The sequence below is a fragment of the Cylas formicarius genome, unplaced genomic scaffold (genome assembly GCF_029955315.1).
Source record: "Cylas formicarius isolate icCylForm1 unplaced genomic scaffold, icCylForm1.1 PGA_scaffold_2__14_contigs__length_35257938, whole genome shotgun sequence".
Lineage (NCBI taxonomy): Eukaryota > Metazoa > Arthropoda > Insecta > Coleoptera > Brentidae > Cylas > Cylas formicarius.
The window spans coordinates 20,658,300-20,672,131 of record NW_026844319.1 but is presented as its reverse complement, the minus strand read 5'-3'; the positions used below and the strand labels follow the sequence as shown (position 1 = coordinate 20,672,131).

Here is a 13,832-nt window from a genome sequence, read left to right as displayed (position 1 = left end):
ATAACATCGAAACCAAAGTCCCAATGGAAGAACCCAAATGTCAAGGTTTTGCTTACTGTTTTCTTTGATTATCGTGGCGGAGTTCAGATCTTACCACAAGGTTGTATGGTCAATAAAGAGTATTATCTTGAAGTTATGCGCCGTTTGCGAGAATCAATATCAAGAAAACGTCCGAAATTGTGGGAAAACAATTTATGGATATTGCATCACGATAATGCACCTGCTCACTCATCGTTGCTTGTGTCTAACTTTTTGGTCAAAATCCACAATCATGTCTCAGCCACCATATTCACCGGATATGACCTTCTGCGATTTTTTCCTGTTCCCAAAATTCAGAAAACCCATGAAAGGAAATAGGTTAGAAGTGCTTCGAGGATTCGAAAAAACGTTAGCACAAGTTGTCACTGAATTTGGGGGGGGGATTACTTTGAAGGGGACAACATAAATAAATACTTTTTGATAAAACTTAAAAGTCACCTTACTTTTTGAACACATCTCGTATATCGCGATAAAATAGTTTTTGATGTTTTGTACACTTTTATTGTAATAATAATGTAATAATAATAATTATGTAAATAAATAAATTATTATATTATTTAATTATGAAATATTGTATAAATTATAAAAAATATAAATATATATAATATAAAATATTATGAAACATATACAAAGTCGAGTGAGATTTTGACGAAAATAGTCAAATGAGTAGGAAAATAAGGACAAATTGCAGATTTGACCGATTGACCGATTTGCATAACAAGATTGCCGTGGACGGTCACTGCAGGCAGTTGTTTCGACAATATTCGCCCGGAGCTTTTAAACGAAATGTCAAACAAATTAACGAGTCTTACGGGACCGTGAACTCGTAATGAGTCAATAAACTGAAGATTTGAGGGCTTCTGAAAAACGAATGAGTATAGTAAGGAGGTGGAGAAAAAACGTACCATTTCATTAAATCAACTTTTACATATTTCTATGAATGTGTAGAAGAGCCAAGTCCTTTATTTCTTAGAATTACGTCTTTTCTTTAAGTATTGTACATTTTTTGTCAACTTTTCTGTAAAAAATATATAAACTTACAAACGTTTCATCAAAATCACATTAAAAAAAAAAATTACAATTCTTACGAAATTTGGTATACAATTGATAAATGTTAGCTTTGCTGTAAAAAAATGGCTAATTTACAAAAAGCAACACTTTGGTGTTTTATACTTATCTTACCAAAAAAAATTAAATTCACACTTTTCTTACAAAATTTCGTGAAACGTTTGCGCATTTACATTTAACTTATAAATCACACGCTTTTTGCAAAATTTCGTTAATTTAATTAGGCTAGGGAAATTATTCAGTTTAGATTGGTCAGTGCTTCTATCCCTAAAGTCTCAGGCTATAAACAAAAACTTCGGAATAACCTTAGATTTAAGAGCTAAATCTCCAAAATAGTTTAAAGATCATTTATTTGTGAATCTGGTTCTTCCACACTGTAGTTACGCTGATATTGTATATGTTGATGTTCAGTCCCAAGCTAGATAGGGAATTCAAATGTATTCTGTAAGTTCAGTATTTTGGGGTAGATTAACATGCAGGACAGACTGAAATTGCATTTAGGTTGTTTCTTCTACAAATTTCTTGAGACTATCACGCCTAAATATCTTCGGAAAAAAACTTACATTCCGCTTCATAACTCATTATTGCGACAGAACTCACATCTAAAAAATTTTATTTGTCAATTAAATATAAGTCGGGGAATTACCTCCTAAATAAATAATGCCCTAATACATTCATTTCTTTACAATTATAATAACTTTGTGATGAGTGTGGAAATGTATATGCTATGCTAAAATTTGTTTCCATTCCATTGTAAAAGTGAATTTACATTAATCTTACAAAAAATCCAAAATTCGCACTTTCTTATACATTTTCTTTTTTTTTTTCTAATAAGTTTTTACTTATATTATTAAAAAACCTAAAATGTACACTTTTCTTACGAAATTTCGTGAAAAAATCGTTTAAAAAAAGTAGCACGTAGCCCTTACAATTGCTTCCAATGAAAACGATTGTCCTATCTAAATTAAATAAGAATGACAAATACGAAATATCGTCCCCCCAGGAACGAAGCATGTTTAAGCGCTTCCGCATTTTTTCCTGAAAATATTGCGGCGAATCTTACACGGCCGAAATAATCCGCTAAATGAGGCGTTAAAACAAGCCGATTAATAACAAATAGCAACAGTTATTAATATGGAAATTGGCAAATTATAATAATCAACGATTGATAAATGTCAAGGATCAGTTACATGAAAAGTTTAATTTGTTAAAATTGCTAAAATACGTTGGCCGTATAAGATGTGTCGACGGAATGCATTTCCTAGAACAGCGATAATCCTATTAGCCCTATATTTTTTTTATATAATATTTGGAATTTCCTGATGGAGATCCCACAACTACACTGTTAAAAACAACGATTGTCTATTGCTATTCCTTTATGTTCTTTTATTTTTTCTAAGATTAAAAGATTAAAATGATAAGCCATATAGACGACTTCCTATCTAATAGTTTCGCCTGGATCATCAATCAATCATACACATCATATATATTATTAAGTTTTGTTGCGTTTTCTACAAAAATTGATTAGATCCTATTAACCAGTGAACTCGATCTAAACTGATGTACGGCTTATTTTATTTCGAGGCAAACGAGTAATAATGGGTATTATTTTCTCTATATCACACATTAATAATATCGACAAATAAATGTACTGAGAGGTTGTTTCCAAAATTTTCTATCCACAACGAATTGACATAAATTTAAAAATAAAAGACTTTTCTTAAATTTTTTAATTAGTCATGACAAAATTTTCAATTTTTTTCTCTTTTGTAGAACTGAAAAAAATTGGGCAAACCTACGTAAGTTTTTTAACTCGTTAATTAAACACTCTCTCCACTGTACTCGGCTCGTGTACTATTTTACGGGTTTCTTAAGAGTTTAGAATAATACATTGTAAATTAGGTAATTAAACAGCGAGGTGGGGTTCCTTCTCATTTATATAAACGAAGAAGGGGAAGATGATTACTAACCGTCTTTTTCTTCTTCTTCTTCTTCTACTCTTCACGGTTTAGACTTATAGTCTGTTCCGGCTTCATACATCCCTCCAGCGTCGGCGGGGTCGACCTACACTTCTTCTGCCTATTGGCTGGTAGTTTGTTATTATTTTCGGGATTCTGTCATCAGGCATTCTATTTACATGTTGTTTCCAGTTGCGTCTATATTCTTTTATTTTATCTGTCATTGCAAATATTTGTAATTCGTTTCTGATATCTTCATTTCTAAATCTATCTAGTCGTGTGCAACCTTTCACCCCTCTTAAAAATTTCATTTCGGCCGCTTGTATTCTGCTATATTCTGCTTTTGTTGGTACCCAGCTTTCGCAACCGTATAGGAGTACTGGAGTTGCCATAGTTTTGTAGAATTTTATTCTGGTGTCTTTCCTTGTTTTATTCTTTAATGTTCTTTGGATTGTTCCACATATATATTCAAATTTACGTAGTTTTTGAGAGATATCATTATCTCTGTCATATCCTACTTCGCAACCAAGGTACTGGAACTGAGACACCTGTTCCAATGGTTGATTGTCTAGAACAATCTTTGTTCTTACAGAGTACATACCTTCAAAGGCCATAACTTTCGTCTTTTCCTTCGAAATTGTCATATTGTATTCCTTACACAGTAGATTCAGTTTATGTATAGAGCTTTGGAGATCATTTTCATTGTTTTGTATCAGTATGAGGTCGTCTGCGAATAGAAGGGAATTCATATAGTCGTTCTGGTCGATCTTAATTCCCTTCTTTGTTTGTCTTTTCCATTCTCTCAAGATATGGTCAATGTAGATATTAAAAAGAGAAGGTGACAGACTGCATCCTTGTTTTAAGCCTTGGTTTGTCTTTATGGGTTTGGATTCGCCACTGTTTAATTTTAGAGTTATTTGGGTGTTTTCGTACAAGGTTTTTATTGTTCGCACCAGATGTATGGGGTATCCTCGGAGGCGCATAATTTTCCACAAAAGATTCCTGTCCACCCTGTCAAATGCCTTTTCAAAATCTATGAAGGCGATGTGTGTTTGAATATTGTATTCGCGGTGTTTTTCTATGATTTGTCTCACAGTAAAGACATTGTCAGTGCAAGATCTTCCTTTCCTAAACCCATTTTGATCTTCTAATAGAATGGCGTCTGAGATTGCTTTTATTCTGTTGTTGATAATTTTAGAGTATATTTTATATATAGAGTTCATTAGACTTATACCTCGGTAGTTGTTGCAATCGTTTCTCTTCCCTTTTTTGAATATTGATATGACTTGGGTGTCTTGCCATTCTTTAGGTATTTGGCACTCTCGCCAGCATTCATTAAACAGGTGCAATAATCTTAGGTTTAATATCGGTCCTCCATATTTCAAGAGTTCCATGTTGATGTTGTCTGGACCCGCCGCCTTTCTATTTTTCATCTTTTTCATTACCTCATGAAGTTCTTCGATGTCTATTCTATCGCCCACATAAATATCGTCGTTTTCTGTTTCTTCTGATGTTACTGCATCTGGGTTATACCATAGAGATTCGTAATGTTTAGTCCATTCTTGTTCGTCAATTATATTTAAGCTTGCCTGATCTTTTGTAGTTTTATTGAGTTGTCTAATTACCTTATAAGCAAATGCTTGTTGTCCATGCATATCGTTTTCCACGTTGCTGATGAATTTATCCCAAGACTGTTGTTGTATTTGTTTCCTTAATCTGTTGACAGTGTTACGAGCTAGGTTATATTGCCCTTTACTCTCATCTGTTTTTGTTTGTAGATATTTCAAATATGAAACTTTATTTTTCTTAATGGCTTCTTCGATTTCTTTGTTCCATATTCTTAGCCCATGTTTATTTCTGAACTTCTTCTTCTTTCCTAGACTTTCAAAAGCTGCTCTTTCTATGCATCTCTTTATGTTTTCCCATTCTTTGTCGGAGTTATCGCTTTTAAGTGTTTGTGATAAATATTGGTTCAGGCGTCTTATATAAAGGTCTCTAACACTGTTCTCGTTCAACAGATATACTTTGAATACCAGTTCGTTTGTGGGTTTCTTACTTGTGTTTTTCCATTTTGCAGGCATATTAATTGTGGATATTAGCAAGTAGTGGTCTGAATGGACATCGCTGCCTCGGTATACCCTAACATCTTCTATCAGTGAGGTAATTTTATCATTTACAATGATATAGTCGATTATCGATTTTTGGCCTCTAGCACTCCAGGTGTATTTATGGATTTCCTTATGTCTGAAAAATTAGTTTGTAATACGTAACTGATTGTAAGAAGCAAACTGTATCAGTTCTTGTCCATTTGTATTTAGACATGGCTCTCCGAAGGGACCCAAAATTCCTGTGATAGGTATATTGCCTACCCTTGCATTTAGGTCTCCTGCTATAATGATAGCGTCGTTCTTATTACATCTGTTCACTAGACTTTGTAAAGTTTCGTAAAAGTATTCAGTATCTTCTTTTTTCCCTTCTTCTGGAGCATAAACACCAATAATAGTCAGATGACCTCTTTCGTATTTTAGTCTCACTGATACGATTCTTTCATTTATAAAAGTATAGCTAGTGATTTTTGTTTTCCATTTATGGTCGATTAATATACCGACTCCACAGCAGGCTCGTTTATTTTGTTCCACTCCACTGTAAATCATTGTGTAATCGTCTAATTCTTTAGTTCCTTTTAATTTCTTTTTTGTTTCAGTTATGACTATTATGTTTGCTTTGCGTTCTTTAAGTACTCTGTTTAGTTCTTGTTCTTTATTTCCTAAGCCTCTCATATTCCAAGTTCCTAATATTAGCTTATCAATTATACCTACTCGTTTACCTTTAACTTGCCGGGGTCGTTCAGCAGATAATCCAGTCCTATCATCCGAGGCATTTGTATGAAGCTTGTGAGTTATTAGTAGATTCCTCAATACAGGTAACCGATCTGTAGTTGAGTAAGACGAGTGGTGGGGCTGCCACCTTGGGGCTTCTCGACCTGCCCGTTTTTCTGTCGGAGTTGTCTTCTCTTAGCCAATCAGTCTTTTTCTATTGTAAAATTTGCCTTACTTCCTTATTATGATCTATTTTATTTATCCAAGTTAGGTGAAAATCAAAATAACCATCTAGAAATTTCATTTAAAGATTACCCTGACGAAGCCACTTATTGCCTAGTTAACTAAAAGACTACTTTATCACGGAATACAAAATCAGATACAGAAACGGCATCGTCAGTGAAAAGAGACAGGTAACTCCCAGCAAAAAGTGGGAAAATATCAATGCAATAAATAAAAGAGGGCCTAACAAGCTACCTTGAGGAACCCCATATAAACCCGCGGCTGGTCAATACGAGGACGACAGAAACGAAATAAAAAATGGTATCTCGATGCGCGAAACGCAGTTGCTGGATGGCTTCGATGGTCTTTAACCTTATTTCCACTCGACTGTTGTATAAAACCAAACGACGAGTGCCACGGGTCGCCAGTCCACCATGTTTCTTTCTTCGATTTGCGCGTTCGCGGTGGTCTCGGCCTGCGCCGCGAAGATATACGACAAGTGCGAGCTGGCGCGCGAGCTGAAGAACTTCGATCTTCCGGATCAACAGATCCCCACGTGGGTGTGCATCGCCAAATACGAATCCCTATTCGACACAAGCGCAACAAACAACGGAACCGGAGATCACGGACTGTTTCAGATCTCCCAACAGTATTGGTTAGTTGCAATTTCGACCGTATACCATAGAGAAAACTAATAAAAAAGGGAGTTGGTAAATATTGGATCCGTGAGAAGCAAAAAAAAAACTGCACACAACAAAAGGCGAAATGAAAATGCAAAAAACTAATATTTTCAAATCGAGGAGCGAAACTTCTATTAGAGGTTTGTTTTTCATGTAGTCAAAGGGCGGAACCATACCATAACTGAAAAATAAAGTAATGCGGTTAAGCAAATATCAAAACAAATATTATGTACTTGTATAGGGTCCGAAAATTGGACACTTTTCATGGGAAACCCCTCCTCTAAAGGAGAAAAGGAGACGAAAACTAATGTAGGTGTCTGGAACTCGATTTTCTTAATACACTTAATGGTAAGAAACGCACATGAATATGTGGTACCGTTTCAGAATTATATAATATATAATTTTTAAAACTAATGGTTTTGTTAGTGTCAACTAAAAAATTGATTTTTTATATTGAACGCCCGGTATATTTTTGGATCTTTTAAAAGAACTTGAAGTTAGCTTTCCAAATATATAGCATACTAGATATTTTACTCTCGTCTCATTTAAAATACAACAGTGTTACCATTTTGAACAAGAAGGCAAATTGCGAATTTGGTTGTCACAACCCGATTAAGAATATAAATATTATACAATATAAATTATAAGAAATATTGGTTTTAAGGGTCGTTGAAAATAAATCTACAACGTTAACAGGAAACTTAAAGACATCACCAAGACTATTAACGTTAGATAAACTTGACGAACCGTGTAACCGAGTACCGAATTTTCCTATGATTCTTTAAAATTTATTTGAAAAGTATCAGTTTTCCGCATTCTTTTTTTTATTTCAAATGCTTTTCTGTACATTTCTTTGGTGATGCCGTGTTTATCCTCGTGCACAAGGCGGTATATGGTTAAATGTCCAACTCCAGTCATATTCAAATATATTTTTCTATTTTGCAACTCCGAATGTTAATTAAATTCCGCGTACAAAGTTGGTTTTGAAACACACCCTATAATTCTAAAACGGAATATCCATCCATCTCCAGCGTTTACTATTAAATTCGTTATGAAAATAGAGCTACAGAAATCTGCATTATTGTCTATCTTCTTTAGAAAGTGGAGTTTTCCTTTGAAAGCGTCCAATTTGACTCACTCTGTATGTATACAATGTGTACTCTACATACATAATGAGCTAAAATGTTATTGCATTTGAAGGATTGGAAATGAAATCCTCGTAATAGAAAAATAAATCTTAAATCCTTTAGGCATTTTATTATGTACAACTTACCTTTGTTTTGGAGTTTTGGTTAATTTTTAAACAGGTACACACATATGCACATAAAATAAAAGGAAATAATAAATAAAGTGGGTATTTTGTTTTAAAATTGGGTAGTTTTCGGGTTTTCTGTTTCAATAACAAATTAATTCTGATCAATAAATACAAAATATTCTATTTTCTTTCAGTTGTCCTAGCTGGTAAAAACGGAAAAACATACATAAGTCATAACTCCATTTGTTCAAATTTGGGACGCCCTGAGTTGCGTTGCAGAAACCGTATAAAAGTGCTACGGCCATTCTCACTTAATTCGTTACTCCCTTTTTATTAGTTTTTTCCTGTCTCTCGTCGTATACTGAGCTTATTACCCAGCCAGTTTAAGGAGCGCTCCTGTGGTGAAGTAAACCGGCACCCTCGATTCAAGTTTCATGCGGTTTTTACATGGCTGTTAGATAACAGGGTGTTATTTAATGCTGTCCGATATTTGGTATGCTTGCGAAAAGTGCCACGTTAAGATTGCTTGGTTACCCACGGTAGCGAGTCATTTGGGACATTTGCGGTACTTTGGTCACCAAAGCAATCGAAAATTTTCGGTACATTTTAGCTCGGGCTGCATGTACGCAACAAATTGATAAACTTCTTCAACCACTAGTACCAAATTGAACTCGTAATAAAAGTAGCGTTTTTCCAACTTGCTGCAAAGTATCCTTCAAAAACACCTATAATCACCACTGGCATTAAGCTAAATTTTAGATTATATGAGATATATTGTTTTAAACGACCATTTCCTTTAAATTTTTCTCATTGCGGGCAAACTTCGTATAGGGTTTTTTTTTTTCGTTCCTAATTCCTCACAGCAAAAAGTATAAAAAATTAATGAATATTAAAATAAAGAATATTAAATTCTTTCTTGAACTAATTACCAAAAAAAACGACTGATATTACATTGCATTTACATTTCATACATTACTTGACAAATTGGGACGGTAGTGTGAAAAACTCGACCATAAATCTATTCGAAAAAACGACGCCCTGTACATTGATAGATACGTACACATTCCAAAATGTTTCTTTAAGACTAATGCGTATATGGAAAATAATACGAATTCACTCTACCCGTAAGGTCAAATCAATTACATATAATCACGAGTTTATGTTAATGCTAAGAAATCATTTTGGGTTTGTTTAATTAACTAGCCGAAATTAAAATCGATAAATATGCAAAATGCCGTTGAGAAGAAAATCTAACTGTTGATCTAACAGTTGTTCGCGAACACATTCGCAACAATAGCAATGTTGACCAACGGGACTTAAAAAGAAAACTATGCCAAGCAATTAAAAAAAGTGAAAAACTTCGGAAATCGAAATACAGTATACAAGTCTACAGTCTATTTTTGTACCACTTAATGTGTATCGGATATCAATACTTCCAAACATTAAGCTTATCGCTCAAATCTATGTTTATGATTATAAAATATTTATACAATAACCGCCACATATCCTTACAAAAGAAGGTTTGATACTGAGAGATATTGTCTTCGTAAAATCAGGACTACTGCATATTATCAAAATAAATAACGTGAATTTCCTTAGAACAGTGTTTTACTGGCTCATAGAGAATAGTGCTTGAAAGAAAACATATTCTTTCCTCTGCTACGCCCTAGAAGCGCAGACATTTAATTGCCAGGAGATTTACGAGAGTTTTGTTTGGAGACTAATGTCAATCACATGTCAGTTTCAAATTTCGGAGTTTGAAGCCCTTCACACTTATGATAATATAGAACAAAAGACAATATTTATTCAAGTATACGCCACTAATTTTCGGCCCATCGATTAAACGCATTATTTTTTGAAACAATAAAATGGTCCGTTTATAGAACTCGAATTAAAAATATTATATTTGCAATTTAAAGTGTTTACCAATTACAGGTTTTTAGAGGCCTTTTTACATTATTCACTTTTAAATTTAATATCGAATATCTACTTAACAAAAAACTTTAGAATGAGACTGCTAGCAATGTGGATTGTTTTCACATTTGATAAAGACACGGTGTTGTCGAAACAATTGTCATGTCATAATATATAATTTCGTGAAAATCTGAACTTTTAGTTCTTATTTATTTTGGATTGTTTTCTTTGTTATACTCATTAATACTAATGCCAGGTAGGTGATTGTGTGTGTGTTTAAGTTATTTCTCAATTTTTCTGCCTTTCTTTGAATTAAGTGGTTATCATATATTTTGGCTATTTTCAACGGTGACAATCTTTGCGTTTGTAGAACACATGTCATGTAATGTCATGCAGGTGTCAATTAATAAATATTTTTTAAATGTAAGTAATTGTATGTATATGTATACTATAAGCAAAATATCACTTTTATTAAGTACAATTTTTTCTACATAAAATTAAACATATGCATAAAACATATACTTAAAAACATTTTCAAAATATTTTTAATTATACAGTAATAGAAAAATATATATTTTTACATAAAACTCTTTTTTTTTATATTCTGATACTTTATAATATCAAAAATGAATCTTAAGGTAGTACTAAGGATTCAGTAGATGATTTGATGTTGCTTTATAAATAAAACATAATTTTTGGAGTTATAATAAATAAAAATATAATTATTCCCATATATATAACTAAAACAACTAAAAAATATATAAAAAATTTTTACTTATTATTGATAGAAATCAAAAGTAAATTAAATTGCTTGTAAAATTTGTAAGTTATTTAAGTAATTACTTTTGAAATACTGAAAAAAAAGTACTTAAAAAGATTTAATTTTTTAAATTTAGATTACTATCAAATTAATTTTATGTACATGTTTAATAAGAAAATATATTGTTTGATGGTAAATAATTTCAGTAAGAATATTTCGGTAAATCAAAAAACCAGGACACCCGATTCATCCATTTAATTAAAAGAAATAGTGTTCTATTGTAAAATTTGCTGCACTCACGCCGTTTATGAATGAGTGCGCAGTACTATATCACGCATTGCGATTTAAGATCAGACTTACGTTCACCAAGAGACAAAATTTACACCCGTTCCCACCAGAAACCCTCCTAAAAGACGTTTCGACAGGTGTTCACCTCCGGGTTTCGGCTGCAATAAGCGTTGCTCCGCCTTCAGAGACGACGACATTGCCGACGACGTAGAATGCATACGTAGAATATTCAATGAACACAAAAGACTATCCGGTGATGGGTTCAACGCCTGGGCGGTCTACCCCCTGTATTGCAGTGGCGACAACTCGCAATTCCTGAAGGGATGCCCTGACGGAGACGGCGATGGCGTCAACGCCATCCAAAACCAAATTTCAAGTTTCGTGGACGAATTTGATGACGGGTATGAATTTCCGCCGCTGCCGTCGCCAAGGGTACCAAATGCAGAGATTATGTCATTACCCACCACAACGTATCGAGTTGAAGAGAAGAAATCAACAACGGCGGTACCGTCAATCGCAAAGGGCATACCTTCGGATACCTTTACGCTGAACATTACCTCCAAACCAAAAACTAATTTTACCATTACAACCAAAGCGATCATCAACGAGCATCAGTTTATTACACCTCGAAATAATACCACCGAGTCAGCGGTCACCAAAAAGCTATTTTCTACGACCACTTCATCACCAGGGATACCTTCGGGCAAGCAGCTCACATTTCCGACGTATTTCCCTTCGTGGTTTCAAACTTTACCGCCTGCCCCGCCTAGACCAACGAGAAGAACGACACAGAGGCCGGGATCCGAGTTAGCAACCACGTTCAGACCCGGATTGGGACAACAGACCACCAGGAGACCGTTGCTTAACAGACCGGGGTTGCCATTGCTTAGCGGAGCCAGACCGTTCAACCAGAGACCTTGGCGACCATTTGGCTCCATCACGACGAGTCAACTGCATCAGTTGGGGTCCGAAACCCAGTCGTTTAGTGCCTTGCGCTTCGAAGACGATGAACCAGATATCATGTTAGGTTCAGATTATATTTTTCGTAGAACTCAGTTTGGCTATCGCCTCTACAGAACAGTTTAGATGAATTGCGAATGCATTCTGTACGATATGAGACTGAACGTTGGATAAGTTTAGGTTTAGGCTAGCTTAAGGCGCATGATTTTTGTCAATAAAGTGCCTTGTATTTTACGAAGCGTTTATCGTTCACAAACCATCACTCCCAAACTCGAAGCTAGCTTCAAACTTGAGACTAGTTTTAACCTCTGGGTGGAGTTAATTCTACAGGATGGCTGATCGGAAAGCATGACTGTCTGGATGTTTGCCATGGGCCACCTTGTAGCATCTTCTCTTTTTCACTTGATTTAACTTGCCAGTCATAATTAATCGAAGTTTGTTAACATGTTGAAGGCGGACCAGTTTTGGTCTCTTTTCCCCATTTGCTCTACGGCGACGAGAGGTACCTCCGCGGCGTCGAAGGTATGCGACCTGAAGAGGGTTTACACGAAACGTTCGTTCTACTGGAGCCGGTAAGTTTGTGTGATTTCGGCGTATGTGTGTTCTTTATTTTTTTATTGTTTAAAATTTTGGGTTAAATTTCATAAAAAGCGTTCCATAACAATATTCCAATATTTACGTTTGCTTCATCTCGTAAACATGTAAGAAATGGTTTAAAAAATGTGTGGTGTGAAAACTGATTAGTATAATAATAAGCAAATCTATGTCAACAGGTTTACATCCAAAATAATGAAAATACAGTACGAAATACAAGAAAGCTAATTACTCGCACACGTTATACGTTATAAGCTCTGCCCATGAACCAAAAAACCGTCAACAATCTCACGATGTCACATGTCTGAAGCAATATCGAAGTTACCAAACATAAACAAAATGGGCTACTGATATAAAACATTTGTCCTAGGCCTCAATTGTGGGAACGTAAAATTTTACTTTGCTTAAAAGCTGCTCAGAGTTCACCGTAGTATGCAAGTATACAGCATTTTTAAAGAATTAATGTTCCTCCTAACCTCCAGAGATGATTCCCCGAACCTCCGTAATAGTACACGATGGTCAAATCCTCTGTGAGGATATATATTATCTTCCTTGAAAACTGAGTATTTAAGGAAGCGTCTCTGGATCAACTCCAAGCTATCTCACTCACTTAATCGATCAATAACATTTTTTACACAATTTTCTAGAGTAAGCACATTACACTTAGAAACATTTAAATCTAATTGATTAACCAGACACCATTCTGATATAACATTAATGTTATCCTGAAGCATCTTCGTTAGAATTAATCGTGCGATAGATTTTTAAATCGTCAGCATATACTAATTTATTATAATTTAACATAACAATTAGATCATCAATAAAGATGTCAAAAAGAAAAAGTCTTAAATTTGACCTTTGTGGTTCCTCTGACGTGAGATGAAATACTAGGGAGCTAAGATGTTACGATCTAATAGATAGGATTTCAGCAAGTTTTGTAGCGACAACGATATACCAACATTGTGATGCTTTGATAATAAAATATAATGATGATGATAAGGTAATGACCTAAATCATCAATTGAGTCAACGTTGCCAGATCGCTTGTGCGCGACTAATTTGAAACAAAACGGTGTTGCTCAACGCTAACATATTCGTAAATATTATCTATTATTTATTATATATTGATATGGGCCGACAATTTTCAATTACTCTCGCGTCATCTTTTTTAAAAACAGGAATAACTTTGACAATCTTCCACAACTCAGGAAACGTAATGATAGTGGTATTGAATATGTGAGCAGATAGACAAGCGAGAACACTGATAGAATCCTTA

At 34.5% G+C, this 13,832-nt stretch overlaps 2 protein-coding genes across 2 annotated transcripts in view; both read left to right on the top strand.

The window, feature by feature from the left end:
• The window catches only part of LOC132698122 (sensory neuron membrane protein 2-like), a 29,700-nt gene that overhangs the window by 13,219 nt on the left and 2,649 nt on the right, over positions 1-13,832 (top strand). Inside the window, exon 8 of the mRNA XM_060664013.1 lies at positions 12,417-12,535. Within this exon, the coding sequence (XP_060519996.1) occupies positions 12,417-12,535 (119 nt within the window). The remainder of the gene's footprint in view (positions 1-12,416; positions 12,536-13,832) is intronic.
• Positions 6,510-12,208, top strand: LOC132698126 (uncharacterized). The gene is made up of 2 exons (XM_060664025.1): positions 6,510-6,761; positions 11,141-12,208. The coding sequence occupies exons 1-2, from the start codon at positions 6,541-6,543 to the stop codon at positions 12,087-12,089; spliced, it is 1,170 nt and encodes a 389-aa protein (XP_060520008.1). The 5' UTR covers positions 6,510-6,540; the 3' UTR covers positions 12,090-12,208.

Coding starts and splice junctions, on each gene's coding strand:
- LOC132698126 (XM_060664025.1), top strand. CDS start 6,541: ATGTTTCTTTCTTCGATTTGCGCGTTCGCGGTGGTCTCGGCCTGCGCC. Junction 6,762..11,140: donor CAGATCTCCCAACAGTATTG/GTTAGTTGCAAT, acceptor ACGTTTCGACAG/GTGTTCACCTCCGGGTTTCG.